Source organism: Crinia signifera, chromosome 12 (assembly GCF_055691185.1).
Source record: "Crinia signifera chromosome 12, ASM5569118v1, whole genome shotgun sequence".
Classification (NCBI taxonomy): Eukaryota; Metazoa; Chordata; class Amphibia; order Anura; family Myobatrachidae; genus Crinia; species Crinia signifera.
In genome coordinates this window covers 14,461,124-14,479,543 of record NC_139228.1, presented here as the reverse complement: position 1 = coordinate 14,479,543, position 18,420 = coordinate 14,461,124, and the positions used below count along the sequence as shown (strand labels likewise).

Here is an 18,420-nt window from a genome sequence, read left to right as displayed (position 1 = left end):
CGGGGTGCTTTGCGGCTACACCCGGAAGTGAAGCCCTTGCGACGTTTTGCACAGCTGAGAAGTGAGAACAGCCAGGGTGTACTAGCTGCACCGACCTGTCACTGGGGAGATCTGTCAGCCCGCAGCAGCCATGAACGTGGTGCTGGCTGTCAAGCAGTATGTGTCCAAGATGATAGAAGACAGCGGGCCCGGAATGAAGGTCCTGCTCATGGACAAGGAGACGGTGAGGAGCTGGTACTATGTCTGTATAGGGGTGACTGGGCCAGGGTTCTGTCAACATCCAGGGATTGGGGTATCTCCTTCCCTCCTTCATGCTTTATGTCACTGGACTACACCACTCATCATGTATAGACCTTAAGTGGCTGATGGGAGTTGCAGTTCAGCAACTGCCTTACAGTTTATTAGTCTAGGGCAGGGCAACACCGGCCCTCCAGATGTTAATGAACTACACATCCCAGGATGCTTTGCATTAGTTTTGCTATGTGGCCATGCTGAAACTGATGCAAGGCATGCTGGGATGTGAAGTTCATCAACATCTGGAGGGCCGGTGTTGCCCAGCCCTGGTCTAGGGCAACTTCATTCGTAATCCGTGTCGCTGCCACTCCAGTGCCCTCTCTTCTATTTATTATTACGTATGGACAGTACAGTGTGCATAGAGGTTAGCATTGCTACCGCTCACCACTGATGCCTTGGCTTCACTATCTGCCAATGTCCCATCTGTGTGGAGTTTGTATATTCTGTCTGTGCATGGGTTTCCTCCCTTGCTACAAGAACATACTGGGTAGGTTACTAGGCTTTCTGGTATATGTTATATTTCCATGTACTTCTGTTGGTGGCCACCAACATTCTGCAACCATAGAGCTGTGCGATGATTGGAGGACCCCAGGAACTATAGAGGGGGCTAAAGTTGGTTGTGGTGAAATGGGTATGAATTTAATGGAGGATCAAGCAGCACCTACACCCGTTATCTTAGAGATGTGTTTCCATAGGCATGACTGTGTACTCACAATATGCTGCACTCTTCTCTTTCCTTGCTCCTTAAAGTATCTTCTTTAACTCTTTCCCTTCCACCGACTTCATGTTCTTTACATACCCCCTGTAAAGTCAGTCAGTAAACCTCCTTGGGCACGCATGTTGCCGTCAGTGTGCTGGAGAGCGATGGACATTTTCTCGTAGCTCACATCCTCCTTATTCTTCTCCCCGTGGCGAATCACTGTAGTGCATCCACCCACCGTCGCCACGTGGAGATCACCACTACTTCAGGGAGTCCCCTGACATTAGGAAGAGTTGGCAAGATAGGCTTATACTGAGCAATGCTTTATGTGATGTCTGGAAATAACATGGTTTTAGAGGTACTTTGCTTTAGGAGAATGTGAGTAACTATTGCAGTATGGTGCTTTCCCTACAGGAGCGTAACGTCATTCATTGCCTGTCCTGTTTCTTTCTTCTGCAGACGAGCGTAGTGAGCATGGTCTATACTCAGTCTGAGATCCTGCAGAAAGAGGTCTATCTTTTTGAACGCATCGATTCCGCTAACCGGGAGAGCATGAAACATCTGAAAGCCATCTGTTTTCTCAGGCCCACCAAAGTAAGCACCTTCTCTGGGTTTTGTTTTATTGTATTCTTTCATTTTTTGGGGTGTAATTGAATTGTAGCATGCACCCCATGCTGGGCATGTTAAAAAAAAAAAAAAAAGAGCATTTCCTTAATCCAACCACTAGTTTGTTATGGTATAGATCAGGCATGTCCAAACTGTGGCCCTCCAGCTGTTGTGAAACTACACATCCCAGCATGCTGTGCAATAGTTTTAGCATTTCCTAATAGCAAAACTATGGCAAGGCATGATGGGACTTGTAGTTTCACAACAGCTGGAGGGCAATAGTTTGGACATGCCTGGTATAGATGATGGACAATGGCTACATCGACACCTAAGAATGGTCGACATACACTAGGTGAACGTTGACAGAAGGACGACATAAGCTTTAGGCTGACATGGGCTTGGTTGACATGAATATGGTCGACATGAGTTTTTCATGTTTTTTGGGGTGTCTGTGTTGACATGGACAAGTGTACCTCGTCCCCTCACATGGCGAGCCCTGATCTCGGCACACTATTATATTCTCACTCTGTGCCAGGGACGGGGAACCTTCGGCCCTCCAGCTGTTGCTGGGATGTGCGGTTCAACAACAGCTGGAGGGCCGAAGGTTCCCCATCCCTGCTCGATGCCCACTTGGATAGTAAAGTATGGAAAACCCACCTTTAAAAATGTTTTTTTTTTTAAATGTGAAAAACTCATGTCAACCTTCATGTTGACGTTCTGTCAATGACGACCATTGTTAGGTGTCGACCATTAGTAGTCGACCAAGTAACTGTCACACTAGACATTGTTGACCCAGGTAGCACATACCTCAGTAGTTAACTGGAAAGCGGCTAAACCCATCAAGATCGCGATTGGGCGCCTGAAGCTCTGCGGACTTCTTCCCACGCTTTCTTCTCGCACTTCAGGTGGCTGTGAGACACCATGTGACTGCCACGGCCAATAGGAGAATCAATGGTATAGCTTTGATATACGACCATTCCTATACATGCCCACATTAGAATTGCCCCGTATGTCTGTAGCCTTGTCCACACAGCACTTTAGAGACTTGTTAATGTCTATGCACTTACATAAAGGGTGCAGTATTATGGCTGGAAATGACAAAGTTCCCAATAAATGTCATGGTAATTTGGGCACTTTCTAAGGCAACCCTCATCAAATATGTCCATAAGGGATGTGTATACATTGTTCGGAAATGAGACCGTTTAAGCTTTATGTTGAAGTTACTATGTATTCTTCTTCTAGCAGCTAATGCATGTTTCTTCTAACTAGGAGAATGTAAGTTACCTAATCAAAGAACTCCGCAGACCCAAGTACAGCAACTATTTCCTCTGTAAGTACATAAGATGGATCAGTTTTATTTGTTTCTTCATGAACACTACTGTATACACCTGGCAGCCATATTGCATTGTGATTTGAGGTTGGGAAAAAAATGCTAACTATGGGCAGTATTCAATAAGAATATTCTCCATGCATGGCGAGAGTTTTTTTTCCTCTCACCATGCACTTGCCGTGTTTTTGCGGAGATTCTCCATGTTTGGAGATTCTCCGCCACGGGACTTTACACAGTATTCAATGTGACTGAGACTCGCCGCCCCTCGCGTCGAGTCTCAGCCAATCCGGTGTATGAGGTGACTGTGAACCCCTGAGGCGGACGCCGCAGGAAGCCTGAGGACGGTGGCAGGCAGGGAGATGGAAGTCTCCCTGCCTGCCCCAGAACGTATGTGGGGGGGGAGGTGGGCTCCCCGGGACCCAGGCAGCACAGGCTGCGCCCTGGGAGAGCCAACAGGGGATCGGGTATTCACTGCACCCGATCGTGCATATGTAATGATCGGGAGCAGTGAATATATGAATATCTAATGAGCGGCTCCCGGCCCCCTGCTGGCTGCTATGTGTAAAAAAAAAAAAAAAAAATATATATATATAATTTTTTTTTTTTTTAAATAAAAATAAAAATAGCATGCCCCTTCTCAGAATAAAATTCCTGATTTTTTTTTTTACACCAAATTTAAAAACAACAACATTATTTTAAAAGTTCACATTCCACTTCACCATGAAAAGATGGCGAGTGATACACGGAGAGGCACGGAGAAATTAACCTAGAAATGTATTCTCCGTCTTCTCATTGAATACACTCATGGCGAGAGACGGCGAATCTCAATGCAAAATCCTACTGACAAGACACGGCGATTGGCGGCGAGTATCAGATGGAGAACCATCCATTATTCACTGTTCGCCGACAGTGAAAATATCACATTGAATAGGGTTGTTCGCTTTTTGAGACCAAAATTCTCCGACCAACGCGAAAAAAGCAGAAATTCGCCATAAAACACAGCGAATTTTCCTCATTGAATACTGCCCTATGTGGGGCATGGACTGAGTGCATGGCGGGCGGCCATATTGATACGATAAAATACAGCTGTCTCCACCCTACGGGATGTCATTAGTTCCTACTCAGGTTGAATATTGGGGCTGCTCATACAATGGCTGCATGCTCTATGTGGGGTGCGCTTGTAACGCAAAAAAATACATATACTAATGCAATATTGTATCAGTATTATAAACAATTTTCAGCTAACACCTTATGGTTTTTTTTTTGGGGGGGGGGGAGTAAACTTTTAGACATAATTGAATATTCCTGTTTTCCGTAATTTGTCAGTGTTAAATAAAATGGTGTCACACATTACTATAGTGACACCGACATTGATGCTAGGTAACATGTCTGACTGGACAGGCGGCAACCTATTCTTATTGCATCTTGAATGTGGAATCTTTATTGCAAAGGTTTCATGCACAAGATGACCTATTCCTTATTTAGAGCCAGCCAGCGTTCTAGGCTTCTATTTCCCTCTGTCATACATGTGTCATTTTTCAGACTTCAGCAACGTGATCAGCAAGAGTGACGTGAAGTCCCTGGCGGAGGCAGACGAGCAGGAGGTGGTTGCTGAAGTGCAGGTAAAGGATCGGGAGCAGGAATGTTATACAGAGCAATAGATGGAAGAGTTTGGTGGCAGAATAATTGCAAGCATTAGGAATAGCCAGTGTATTTCATTTTAGCTTACAAGAATCTGATAAAATGAAGTGTATATGATTGCACAGAGGGCTCATGTATATCCCATATTTGCGTAGCCTTGGCATTCACTGAGGTCTGACTCATTGGTCCTTGTTTTGCAGGAGTTCTATGGAGATTACATTGCTGTGAATCCTCATGTTTTTTCTTTAAACATTGTGGGCTGCTACCAGGTGAGATGTCTGCCATGGCCGTGCCGGCTGAATGTGATATTCTGAGCAGCAGTTGCGTTCCGCGGCTTAACCTGAAATGCAAGGCGTCTTCCATAAAGTCATTATTAATAAGACATTGGCACATAATACAGCAACAGCATTGCTGACAGAACATCCCCTGTGTCCCAGCCGCCATGCTTAGGCCTAGAAGTGGTATGCAGACTGTGTGTGAGGAAGGGTAAGGTGGGTGTAGCCAATCAGTGGAAATCCCACACACAGGGCTGCCTGGCAGGGCCCTGGTGGTAAAGTGATGGAGTGCAGCCTGGTAGGCTTCAGGGCTGAACTGAATATACTGCTCCCTGCCTCCTCTCGCTGTCCCAAGCTGCTGGGAAGAATATCCATTTTGCAGTGTTCCTCATTGTTTGTAGGGGCTGAGTTAACTGCGACAACCAAGTGTTTCCAAAGGGAAATTATGTTTTGTTCTGGCTTTGCTTAGGGCAGTGGTAGCCAACCCTAGCCCTCGAGAGCTACCAACAGTTCACATTTTCCAGACAACCTAGCTGCTGCACTCATTAATCACTGACACATTTTAAAAGATACACAGATGGAGCTAATTAGCTCACTTGCGATTCTGTGAGGAGACCTGCAAAACATGCACTGTTGGTAGCTTTCGAGGACTAGGGTTGGCTACCCCAGGCTTAGGGCGATTCATTACACATAAGGGGGGGGGGGGGGGGATGGTGCAGTAACTGCCTTGTCTGCGTTATCTGCTTGTTGGCCTGTATTATATACACTGGACCATAAAGGTGACAGGATGTACAGTATCTGTCTCTCTTCCTCAGACACCATAGCAGGTCCTACTTATGGGGTAACCCTTATTCCACGAGTAGAGGCAGGAACCCTTAGACGGAATATAGTGGGACTTCCCTGACCTGTCTGTAAGTGGCACCCAGAAACCTTTGCAGGAAATATCATGACTGATCTAGAATCTTAAGAAATTAAATGACCAGTTAAACATAAATGTAGTTTTTTTTTCTTTCACCGTCCCCAAAGCAACACGATCTACGGGATTAAGCCAACTTTTTCCATTAAAAAAAAAACTACAGAGAGGCTGAATAGATTCCCAAAAAGGCCATACAACCTCAGTGTAATGAAATTGCATAAGACAAATGGATGTGAGAAGTATAGACTACACGTACTATGTATGGACGCAGTGTATAGACTTGGAGGATAGGTCATCACAAGGAAGCTACATTGTATTCTAAACAGCCCTTACTGCATCCCAGGGTAGGAACTGGGATCCTACGCAGCTGTCCAGAGCAACCCAAGGACTCACCGCACTTCTGCTCTCCCTGAAGAAATGCCCGATGATCCGGTACCAGCTCTCTTCAGACATGGCAAAGAGGCTAGCTGAGGGCGTTAAGGTGGGTGTAAGACAGCAAGTCCTATTCTGGCAAGCTTTGCTTTGCTTTCAGTATTCTCCTTTTTACAAAAGACATTTTGGTAGAACAATCTCAAGCTGGGTCAAGCACATTAAGCAGGGTTGGGGGAAGCTGGTGCAGCACATGGCCGATGTGGGGGTGGGCTGGGTGCAGCACATGGGGGGATGGTCTGTGTGCAGCACATGGGGGGAGGGTCTGGGTGCAGCACATGCCCCCCCTTCCTGCTGCTGAGAACTGCCTCCGTGTTGGCACAGAGACTCCTTTCTTATATAGTTGTAATAAACAATAATTCTGTCAAGTGGACAAAGAGGCTGGGAACTAATAGACCAGGTTACACAATCTGTTACTCTCTGGCTGGGCAGTGCACAATAGGACTTGTAGTTCGACGACAGTAAAGAGTAAGAGAGACACCAGGGAAACCGTATAAGATGGACAAATTACATTTTAGGAGAGAATGTATATAAGTAACATATTAATAAAGGTTGAAAAAAAGACGTCAGTCCATCAAGTTCAACCTATTTGACTTGTAACTACTGACTTGAGTAACATATATATATATATATATATATATATATATATATATATATATATATATATATATATATATATATATATATATATGATTCCCTTAGTGGCCAAAAATGTTTCCAGTTTTGATTTAAATTCATTAACCATAGTTGCTGTAACCACCCCCACCGGCAATGAGTTCCAGAATGTTACTGCTCTAATGGTGAAGAATCCTCTTCTTAATTCAGTACGGAATTTCTTTTCCTCAAGCCTCAGTACATGCCTGCGTGTCCTAAGTATAGGCCTGTTAGTGTCCAATCATCTCCCAGTTCTATATGATGACCAATCCTGTATCTGAACATACTAATCATATCACCTCTCAACCTCCGTTTCTCCAGTGAAATCATATTCAGCCTGGTTAACCTATCTTTGTATTCTAGTGATTCAAGACCTTTACTAGCTTAGTTGCCCTTCTCTGTACCTGTTCCAATTCATTTATGTCCCTAAGGTGCGGTGTCCAGAACTGAACACAGTATTCCAAGTGTGGTCTCACCAATGCCTTGTAAAGAGGCACTATCACATTGGCATCCCCTGAATCCATTCACCTTTTAATGCATGTCAGTGTCCGGTTTGCTTTTGCTGCTGCACTTGAGCAGTGTGCACTATTACCCAATTTTTCATCTATGATGACCCCCAAGTCCTTCTCTACAGCAGAATTCCCTATAATAACTCCATTTAGCCTATAAGCAGCTTGTTCATTTTTGTTCCCATAATTAATTACTTGACATTTATCGACGTTAAACCGCGTTTTTCACCTTTTTGTCCATATTTTCAATTTCAATCATTCACTTTGTAGTGTATACACATCCTCTCCTGAGTTAATTTCCTTACTCAATTTCGTGTCATCCGCAAATATTGCAATCTTACTCACTATGGGCATTATTCTAGTTCACTCTTTCTGACAAAATCCTTCTTAGATGGACAAAACCATGTGCACTGCAGGTGGTGCAGATGTTACTTGTGCAGAGAGAATTAGATTTCAGTGGGGTTGTACTTCAAAGTGAGATCTATATTGCAGTGTAAAAATAAAGCAGCCAGTATTTACCCTGCACAGAAACAAAATAACTCACCCAAATCTAATTCTCTCTGCACATTTTACATCTGCCCCCCTGCAGTGCACATGGTTTTGTCCAGCTAAGAAGGATTTTGTCAGAGTGAACTAGAATAAGGCCCTATGTCACTACCTATATCATTAATGAATATATTAAACAAGGTGGGTCCCAATATTGAACCTTGTGGGACTCCACTTTGGACGTTAACCCAGCTGGAATGTATGACATTTACCACCACTCTGTCCCTAAATTACCTAGTTTTATTAATAACCTTTTATGAGGCACTGTGACAAAAGCTTTTGCGAAATCAAGAAGTAATCCACCCACCTACTGACTTCCTCATAGAATTTAATTAAATAAGTCTGACATGATCTATTTTTGATGCACTCATGCTTTGCCTTACTTATCACCTTCTCCTGTTCTAAGAAATTTTGGATACTATCTCTTATTATTCCTCCTAATATTTTCCCCACAATGGAATGGCACAATGGCTGACGGTCTATAATTTTCAGGGTTAGTTTTGCTACCTTTCTACCATATTGGTACTACATTAGCTATGCCTCAGTCCATTGGTACTGTCCCTGAGTTTATTGATTCATCGAATATCTAATATAATGGAAGTGCTATGACAGAACTCAGTTCTTTTAGTATCCTTGGGTGTATTTTGTCCAGGCCAGGAGATTTGTTACTATGATGTATGGGTTATTTGCTCACAGTGTAAGAGCGATAAGGGGTTACGCTATTTGTAATGTTAAACAAGACAGCCGACATTTCCACTTGAGCCTTTCATACTTCCTAATTATGTGGGCACAGTAGGAAGAGCTTATATTATAATGGGAGTGGAGAGGAGGAACACAAATGTTGCAGGGTAACAGGGTGTTTAGCCATAGGATCACGAGTCTCCTATAGTTGCATTCTTACATTTACCATTCCCTTCCCAGCAAGTCATCACCAAAGAGTACGAGCTGTTTGATTTCCGCCGCACCGAGGTGCCTCCCTTACTCCTCATCCTGGATCGTTCTGATGATGCCATCACCCCGCTGCTCAATCAGGTGGGATCACCTCTGAGATGTCCGTACGGTATGACTAACCTAATACTGGGATGGGATCACCTGTGTGATGCCCGTACGGTATGACTAATCTAATACTGGGATGGGATCACCTGTGTGATGCCCGTACGGTATGACTAACCGAATACTGGGATGGGATCACCTCTGTGATGCCCGTACGGTATGACTAACCGAATACTGGGATGGGATCACCTCTGTGATGCCCGTACGGTATGACTAACCTAATACTGGGATGGGATCACCTGTGTGATGCCCGTACGGTATGACTAATCTAATACTGGGATGGGATCACCTCTGTGATGTCCGTACGGTATGACTAACCTAATACTGGGATGGGATCACCTCTGTGATGTCCGTACGGTATGACTAACCTAATACTGGGTTGGGATCACCTCTGTGATGCCCGTACGGTATGACTAACCTAATACTGGGATGGGATCACCTCTGAGATGTCCGTACAGTATGACTAACCTAATACTGGGATGGGATCACCTGTGTGATGCCCGTACGGTATGACTAACCTAATACTGGGATGGGATCACCTGTGTGATGCCCGTACGGTATGACTAACCTAATACTGGGATGGGATCACCTCTGAGATGTCCGTTTGGTATGACTAACCTAATACTGGGATGGGATCACCTCTGTGATGTCTGTATGGTATGACTAACCTAATACTGGGATGGGATCACCTCTGAGATGTCCGTACGGTATGACTAACCTAATACTGGGATGGGATCACCTCTGTGATGTCTGTATGGTATGACTAACCTAATACTGGGATGGGATCACCTGTGTGATGCCCGTACGGTATGACTAACCTAATACTGGGATGGGATCACCTCTGAGATGTCCGTACGGTATGACTAATCTAATACTGGGATGGGATCACCTCTGAGATGTCCGTTTGGTATGACTAACCTAATACTGGGATGGGATCACCTCTGAGATGTCCGTTTGGTATGACTAACCTAATACTGGGATGGGATCACCTCTGAGATGTCCGTACGGTATGACTAACCTAATACTGGGATGGGATCACCTCTAAAATGTCCGTACGGTATGACTAACCTAATACTGGGATGGGATCACCTCTGAGATGTCCGTACGGTATGACTAATCTAATACTGGGATGGGATCACCTCTGAGATGTCCGTTTGGTATGACTAACCTAATACTGGGATGGGATCACCTCTGAGATGTCCGTACGGTATGACTAACCTAATACTGGGATGGGATCACCTCTAAAATGTCCGTACGGTATGACTAACCTAATACTGGGATGGGATCACCTCTGTGAAGTCCGTACGGTATGACTAACCGGTACTTGTGTAATATCTGGGCGCCCGATTTTTTTAATCGCAGGGTAATAAATTGCGTCGCATCGCATACAATCGCGATTGGACCTGATTTTTAATTGTACAGGCATCCAGATGCCTGATTCCTATGTTAAATGGCCCCCCATTGTTAACGCCACTCCACTATCAACGTCAACCCAAAGCGTGTCGAGCCCGCGAGGGGAGGCGGTACGCGCCCTCCGACCTTTTCATACCCCCACTATCCACGTTGGTGTGGAGTTGATATTATATAGTGTGGCGAGGCCCCGAGCCCGAAGCGTGGCGAGCCCCCCGAGGGGACGTGGATTACTTCACATATATTCCGCTTTCCCTCGTGGGGCTCGCCACACTATATAAAATCAACTCCACACCGACGTGGATAGTGGGGGGTATGAAAAGGTCGGAGGACCTGAATTGTGATGTTTGTCTGATTATAAAATCAACTATATTATCCATTCCTGTGTTCTTATAACAGTGGGCTTACCAGGCCATGGTCCACGAGTTACTTGGCATCAACAACAATCGCATTGACTTGTCCCGGGTACCGGGGATCAGCAAGGATCTGAAGGAAGTGGTGTTGTCTGCAGAGAATGATGAGTTCTATGCTAATGTAAGTCAGCTAAGAACAGGGACATGGACTGGCATTAGGTTAAACCTTACTTCCATGCCCAGTGGCGTATCCTGGGAGGAGCAGGCTGTCTGAGACTGCACAGTACATAGACAAGACTAGTGGCCTAGAGGCAGAAATGGGGTCCCACCCTCCGCTCTAAATGATTTATTAACAGTTTCTTATGTTTGAACATTCACATCAGTCCCTGCCCCAGTGGAGCTTACAATCTATATTCCCTACCACATGTACATGCGCACAGACATTCTAGGGTTAATTTTGTTGGAAGCCAATTGACCTACCAGTATATTTTTCGATTTTGGGAGGAAACCAGAGTACCCGGAGGAAACCCACGCAAGTACGGGAAGAATATACACTTTGGGAATTGAACCCATGACCTCAGCGCTGAGGCAGTAATGCTAACCATTACACGTCTGTACTCCCAAATGTGCATTAAGCGCAGCACAATAGAGCAACCTCCTTTGCTACAGCCATTAGCATACTGATTGGTAGATGACCAGCGCCAACCACCAATCAGAGTGGAGGAGTGGGCAAGGCTATGTTAAATTGCCCCTCACCTAACTAAATCCATAATTGCCCTGGTCCCCAGTTCATCTACACTGATGCATAATTAGTCATTATAACTGAATAACCATCACAATTACAGAAAGACCATGAGATGGGATGTAATGGAATCAGAGATCACCAATCCTGGTGTTGTTTTAAAGGGGTAGTCCTTTACAAGGCATGGTTTTTGCTTCTAAATCAGGCATGTCCAACATTGGCCCTCCAGATTTTGTGAAACTACACATCCCAGCATGCTTTGCCACAGTTTTGCTATTGGAGAATGCTAAAACTATTGCAAAGCATGCTGGTATGTATAGTTTCACAACATCTGGAGGGCCAACGTTGCACATGCCTGTTCTAAATGATTGCCCCCTTTAACAAAATGTCAGAGGTCAACCGGCGTCCCTCATGTCCATCAGTCTCAGACTCCACTACATCCCGCCCTATGTGTCCTATACTCCATACTTGTTTACAGTAGAGGAAAGAGCGTGTAGCCTGTGAATATTACTAAGATGGATTCCATTAGAAGTGTTATTGTCCTGATCGCTTCTCTGCCTTTTGGCTAAGATCAAGTGTAGTATCTGTTCTTATCAGTGGGTATGGACTGGCCTCTGGCAGAGAATAGAGAAAGGTTGGACTGAGTAGCTGCTCTGATGGGCGGAGGGTGTGGGACCCCTCTTTTTTGCCTGGGAGTGGTGAAAAGTCTCACTGAGTATCTTCACCTCTGCCTTTGGTAGGAGGTGTTGTTTCCGTAAATCCACTGGTAAGAGGGGGGGAGAAACACTGGGCCTAGTAGTTTGACTCTCTTGACGGGGTTTGTAGCCCCCGAAGGATGAGACAGCGAAAGGCTCAGTCTAGTATCCATTCCCAGGGAGCGGAGAAAAGCTGAGACCGAGTAGATTGGTCCAGGTCGGGGGAAACAGAGCCTCCGGCCTGGGCACAGCGAAAAGCTCAGCTTAGTATCTTAACCCTGGGAGCGGAGAAACACTGGGACTGAGTAGATTGCTCTTCCGAGGGGGGTGCAGCCCCTAAGGGAGTCTTTCGAAAAGCCCAGTGGAGTACCCATTCCCATGCCAGGGGCTGGAAAGTGCCTGCTGTTGAGACGGAGAAACACTTGGTCGGACGCTGACTGGCTGGCTGCTTGGAGTCCGAGGCTGCACTGTGCCCCCGGGGAAACTCGGGGGTGCCGAACATGCACGGGTGATCCCAAAATCACCATGCACTAGTAAGCACTAGCACTGCGCACTTTCCCTCTAGGTATGCGCTTCACGTCCTTACCTCGTCCTTTTGGATGGGGTAGGACAATTTTTCACACCCCCACCCTGGCCTTCTGGCTAGGGTCCTTTATTATTTATTTCTCTTCCCCCTATCACGTTTGTCACTTTTCACGTTCCTTGTTTTTTTTGTAGTTTGTCACGTTTTTTTGGGCAGTGTGGTCGACCCTTTCGGGCCTTCCATTTCCCCAATGTGCCGAAGCTCTCGCCTTTTGGGGAGAGCTTCGTGCCCCCCCGAGGACGACCCCGAGCCGCAAGGCGGAGGGAAGTCCACAGCGGGTCTCTCCAAACCACGGGGTGCGGAGGACCCACCGTCCTAACCCCTTCGGGGGTTGAGGAATGAGGGTCTCTCTAAGCTTCGGCGAAGAGGACCCACCGTTCCCTATTTTCCCCTCTTCGGCCTTATGGTTGAGAGGGGTTAGGGGAAAAACGGGGCCCTGTCTCTTCGGAGACGGACCCATTCGATCGCACAGCCTCCTTTGCACGTGTTTAGGCACAGCACTGGTGGTGGGGAGCACACCTCGGGCTCCTGAGTTTTTTCAAACTCATTGTCCTGATGGGGTAACCAATGTCTCATGACCGTGTTTGATCGTTGAATGGTTAAACCTATTAACCCTTGCAGAACATGTATCTGAATTTCGGAGAGATTGGGACCAACATCAAGAACCTGATGGAAGATTTCCAAAAGAAGAAACCCAAAGAACAGCAGAAGCTGGAGTCCATCGCTGACATGAAGGTAGGAGACAATGAGGTGTATGAAATAAATATGCCTTAAGATGGAAAACGTGCAAGCAGTGATTCCATATACTTTGTAAGGATCGTAAAAATCCAAGGAATACAAGGAGCAGATGTAAAAAAAAAAATAGTGGAATTTCTAAATGACGGATCATTCTTACATATTCAAATTTAGGCTTTGTGATCTTAGGAAGAGAAGAGGTTTGTAGACTTGCATGTGCATTCTAACCTTCCACCACTAGATGGCAGATCTGTCCCTGCATGCACACCATTATGTGTAACGAATCCGTTAAGGATTGTAACAATGTATAAGGGGTGTGTCCAAATGAAAAGGAGACTTTTGTTGTAGTGGCGTTGTATCTAATGGCAGTGGGTTAATGTGCTCGCTTATAGATGGCGTGGCATTTTTCCCAGTTGCGCATGTGTACCGAACGACTTCGCTTCAGTTTCTTCATTCCTGGAAAGTTGTTTTGCACTGTTGAATGCATGATTGATTCCTCCAGATCGGAGCTGTTATCCGATTTCTCTGCGCACAAGGAAAACTTGCTTCAGAAATGTATCGCAGCATGAAGGTGGTGTAAGGGAGAGCGGTGTCTCGTACAGTGCACCATATTCTAGTGGTGTCAGCAAAAGCATCAAGGACTTGCCACAGCCCGGGCAGGTGCACTTTGTCACTAACCCTGATTTCGGCTGGGAAGGGTCTCATTTGTCAGAATTGTTGGAACCCCACACGTGAATTTGCTGCTGCAAGCATCTGTCAGAGAATCGCTCAACTCTGCTAATTGAATAGTCACTTGGAGATCTATTAGGACCTTTTTATTGCCCTATTTCTTTCTGTGGTTATGTAATAAAAGATGCGCGCTGGCAAACTGTTCTCGTGGTTACTTTGTTGCCACATATTTCCCTACTGTGGACTCTTTGTGAGCAAAATGGAAATAAAGTGTCTGCTGCTCCCGAACTGCATTTGTGGAACAACGCCTATCCTCAAACCACGCCAAGTGTCCCTGTATAGGGTACCTAGGTGGGGCATTTGGCAAGCATGATGGGGGCATTTAGTAAACGTAATCTAGTCTGAGCACAACCGCTGAACCATTTATTACCAAGCTTATGGGATACATTTAGGTCACTGATTGTGATTGGCTACTGGTACCTGACTTGACTTTTCTTCCTCATTCAGGCTTTTGTAGAAAACTACCCGCAGTTCAAGAAGATGTCCGGCACGGTCTCCAAGCATGTGACTGTGGTGGGAGAGCTGTCGCGGCTGGTGAACGAGCGCCACCTTATGGAAGTGTCTGAGGTGGAACAGGAGCTGGCCTGCCAGAACGACCACTCCAGCGCCCTGCAGGTAAGTGTTCCTCGATTATAACTCTGCGCCTTTTGGTGGCATTGTGACTTGATGCTACAAAGCCCTTCCCTGGTGTGCAGCTGCGAGTCTGCCTGCGTGAGGACTTTGGCATCCGCTGTCCATGTCTGTAGATGCGGTAATAGGCACAACATTGCCCCCCACCCCTCCTCAGTCGTGGCTGCGTTAGACCGCATGGTGCCGTCCAGTTTCTTGCTCCAGCAAGTTCCGTCTGCATATAGCAGGACTCCAGTGAGCACATGTGTGTTCCATTCTCAGACGGAGTAACTCATTTTGTGGTATTCAATTGTTTCATCGCGCACATTTCGGCTCATGACCCCCAGGGCTTGCAAGATGAAGTGCTGCTGAAAACAATTGAATACCACCCACTGTCATTGAATTTGGGGGTGTAAGAGATGGCTACTGGTAGGTTAAACCCTCCTATAAATGTAAGTATTGCTTGTTTCCTTTCGTATAATTGGCCGGACAATTAGGACAAGTGTAGCTACTGATTTCACATGTAAAGATACAGCCCAAGCATATGGTTACCAGAATATTGCTTGCTGGAGGAGATTAGGGATTAATGACCAAATGACTTATGAGCAGCCCTGACCAGATATACCAGAGTCCTTAATAGAAGCTCTTCCTATCTCAGTCCTGAAATTGGTGGGCATTGGTGCGCACCAACAAGTTTCGCTGCACTTACCTTTAATGAAGTTACAAGAAAGTGCAGCGATACGCATAAGTGACACCAATACCCACCTACAGGTGCACTGAGACAGGAAGGGATGCTGCAACCGGATTCAGTATTGAATCCCGGCGGTCGGGATCCCAGCGTTCAGAATCCCGACGCCGGAATCCCGACGCCGGAATCCCGACAGCCGAAATGCCGACAAGGGGGGACGTGGATCGCCCCCCCTTGCAGGCTCGCTGCGCTCGCCACGCAGCGGGCCCGGTGCCTCGCTGCGCTCGGCACACTAATTTATTCTCCCTCCAGGGGTGTCGTGGACACCCATGGAGGGAGAAAGTGTCGGCATTTCGGCTGTCGGGATTCCGGCGTCGGGATTCTGAACGCCGGGATCCCGACCGCCGGGATCGTAACTGCATCCCCTGCAACCGCCTCGCTATAAACTGCTTTCTTGTATTAGTTTTCCCCAGCAGTGATCTGCATAGTACATTGCTGGCAGCAAGTAATGAGTTATGAATTTCCAATGACCGAGACGTATAGGAGGTCACCCAGCGTTATGTTCACATCTTCAGAAACTTTTTACCACAAATTATTAATTTATGGTCACAGTACAAGTACTCTAATTATCTACACAATGCCCCCGATTTAAGAGCCATAGTGGCCGCTTCTGGTAAGGTCACACCATGCTGTCCCCCTCTGTCAGAGGCCGATGACACGGCCCTGTGTGTAGGCCTGGGATGCAGAATGAGGCAGTCATTGTACCCGTGGTCCTGGCCTATGAATAGGAAGACAGACACGTAGTAAGAGTCATGCAGACAATAGCCTGGCTGTGCAGTGTGCGCACAGACGTCACCGCTCCCCCGCGTCCTTTCCAGCGTAGCCATTTGCATCATGACCAGTCTGCGAAGGTTACATACCAACAGCATGATCACGGTTAACCCTGTGTGTGCTCCAGGCTCCCAATCACTGCCAGCGATAAGCCAGACTTGATTAATCTATTAACCACCCGCTTTGTCTCTGGAGCGCACCACACAGATATGAGAGGAAAGGGTCTGTGCAGAATAATGCCTACCACTCCTCTGTGCAATGTAGTAGACTCTGGCATTGAGCAGGTCTCCAAGAACATGGCTGCGGCGCCATTTTCCCAGTGATTTGTGCTGCTGCTACTACAGCTCCAGCATGGACTCCGCAAAGGGATTAAACTCTGTTGTATTCCTAGGCCACTGAGCATGTATGATAATCTCTGCTGCGTCTATGGGATGCTGGTCATGTATGATGAGCCTTCCCATATTCAGAGGACGCTGATCACGTATGAGGATCCCGTGTTTCTAGCAGCACGTATGACGATCCCGTGTTTCTAGCAGCAGTGATTGGACAGTCTCGGTTCTGATCTTGTTTCTTCACCGCAGAACGTGAAACGTCTCCTGCAGAACCAGCGTCTGTCTGAATTGGACACGGTGCGCCTGGTCATGCTGTATGCTCTGCGCTACGAGAAGCACAGCAACAACGCTCTGCAAAGTCTCCTTGCTGACCTGCGGACTCGAGGAGTGTCTGAAAAGTATCGCAGGGTGAGTACCGGATGCCGGACCCTCCGGCGGCGTCCTCCTATTACAGAGTAGGCAGTAGGCAGCGGACTCTTGATGACAGCTGGCATTCTGTCTGTTTGGCAGCTGGTGTCTGCGGTGGTGGAGTTTGGTGGGAAGAGAATCCGAAGCAGCGACCTCTTCAGTCCAAAGGATGCCGTAGCCATCACAAAGCAGTTCTTCAAGGGGCTCAAGGTCAGTGCATCGCTCTTATCTTACAGAACTGTCCTGTAGGACGCCCTGACTGGCCAACGGTGTCCACAGATAGTGATGGTTTCAGAGACCACACGTGGTACAGGTTCTGGCAGTTTGGTTAAATTGACCATCAGAATTCGCTATGGACCTTATTCTGGTTCATTCGCAAAGGCAAATTCCATCTCAAATGGACAAAACATGTGCACTGCAGGTGGGGCAGATTTTGGTGGGAAAAAAGTATCTTTAAATTAAAAAAAAAAATAGTGGAAACTAAAGTCCCAGATCAAGAGCATGGGATGAAAATTGAGATGAACTATGAAATAGGCACAGACCATACAGCGGATTGACCATGTTTAGGTCAACAATACCATGGTTAACTACTAGTGGTTGACGGCATCTAGTTACGTACCTAAACTTGGTTGACGACGTCTAGATAGTAACGCTAGATCGATGCTAGTGAAGGATCGGCAGGAATGTGGTCGACAAAAGCAAGGTCGGAATTAGTTTTTTGTGGTTTTTCTGGTGCCGGTCCACTTGGTTCCCACTTTAATGTCCAAGTGGACATAGTTAGGTTATAATAGTGTGTCGAGCGTAGTGAGTCACCGTACCCAAAGCATGGCGAGTTGACACACATACAGTGTCCATGGGTTTCCCTGTGACATCACCAAACCCCCCCCCCCGAAAAACTTGTGTCAACCTTGCTACTGTCGACCGCGTTTCCAGTGATCCTTCACCTGCGTCGATCTAGCGTTACTGTCTATCTAGATGCTGTCGACCATGGTATTGTTGACTTAACATGGTCGATCCTCTATCCCGGAACCGACTTCCTCAATAATACAGATGCGCCCTTTTACACTGGGACTTCAGTTGCGCCAAATAGCCCCTCTCTGCACGCCAGGTGCCGAGTGCTTCGGCCTATGCCAAATGTTTTTCTCACTTTTATGAAGTAAATTTACAAAAGTTTCTAAAAATTAAAAGCGGTTATGTTTCCGTACCAACTAATCAGATTGTCTTTCATTTTCTATGACTTAATCGAGAAAAAGACCCAATCTGATTGGTTGCCACAGGCAACATCACCTCTTTATTTTTCTAGACGCTTTAATACATTTTCACTGAAATGAAGAATATTGTAATGTAATCGT

The 18,420-nt window shown here is 46.4% G+C and overlaps 1 protein-coding gene and 1 pseudogene across 1 annotated transcript in view; both read left to right on the top strand.

The window, feature by feature from the left end:
- Positions 1-18,420, top strand: part of VPS45 (vacuolar protein sorting 45 homolog) — a 30,722-nt gene continuing 12,302 nt past the window's right edge. Inside the window, exons 1-12 of the mRNA XM_083166981.1 lie at positions 1-223; positions 1,454-1,588; positions 2,870-2,930; positions 4,473-4,552; positions 4,772-4,840; positions 6,106-6,243; positions 8,822-8,932; positions 10,763-10,897; positions 13,358-13,471; positions 14,648-14,815; positions 16,910-17,068; positions 17,171-17,278. Of these exons, the coding sequence (XP_083023107.1) occupies positions 131-223; positions 1,454-1,588; positions 2,870-2,930; positions 4,473-4,552; positions 4,772-4,840; positions 6,106-6,243; positions 8,822-8,932; positions 10,763-10,897; positions 13,358-13,471; positions 14,648-14,815; positions 16,910-17,068; positions 17,171-17,278 (1,371 nt within the window). The 5' untranslated portion in view covers positions 1-130. The remainder of the gene's footprint in view (positions 224-1,453; positions 1,589-2,869; positions 2,931-4,472; positions 4,553-4,771; positions 4,841-6,105; positions 6,244-8,821; positions 8,933-10,762; positions 10,898-13,357; positions 13,472-14,647; positions 14,816-16,909; positions 17,069-17,170; positions 17,279-18,420) is intronic.
- On the top strand, positions 12,004-12,209 carry LOC146050903 (U2 spliceosomal RNA; annotated as a pseudogene).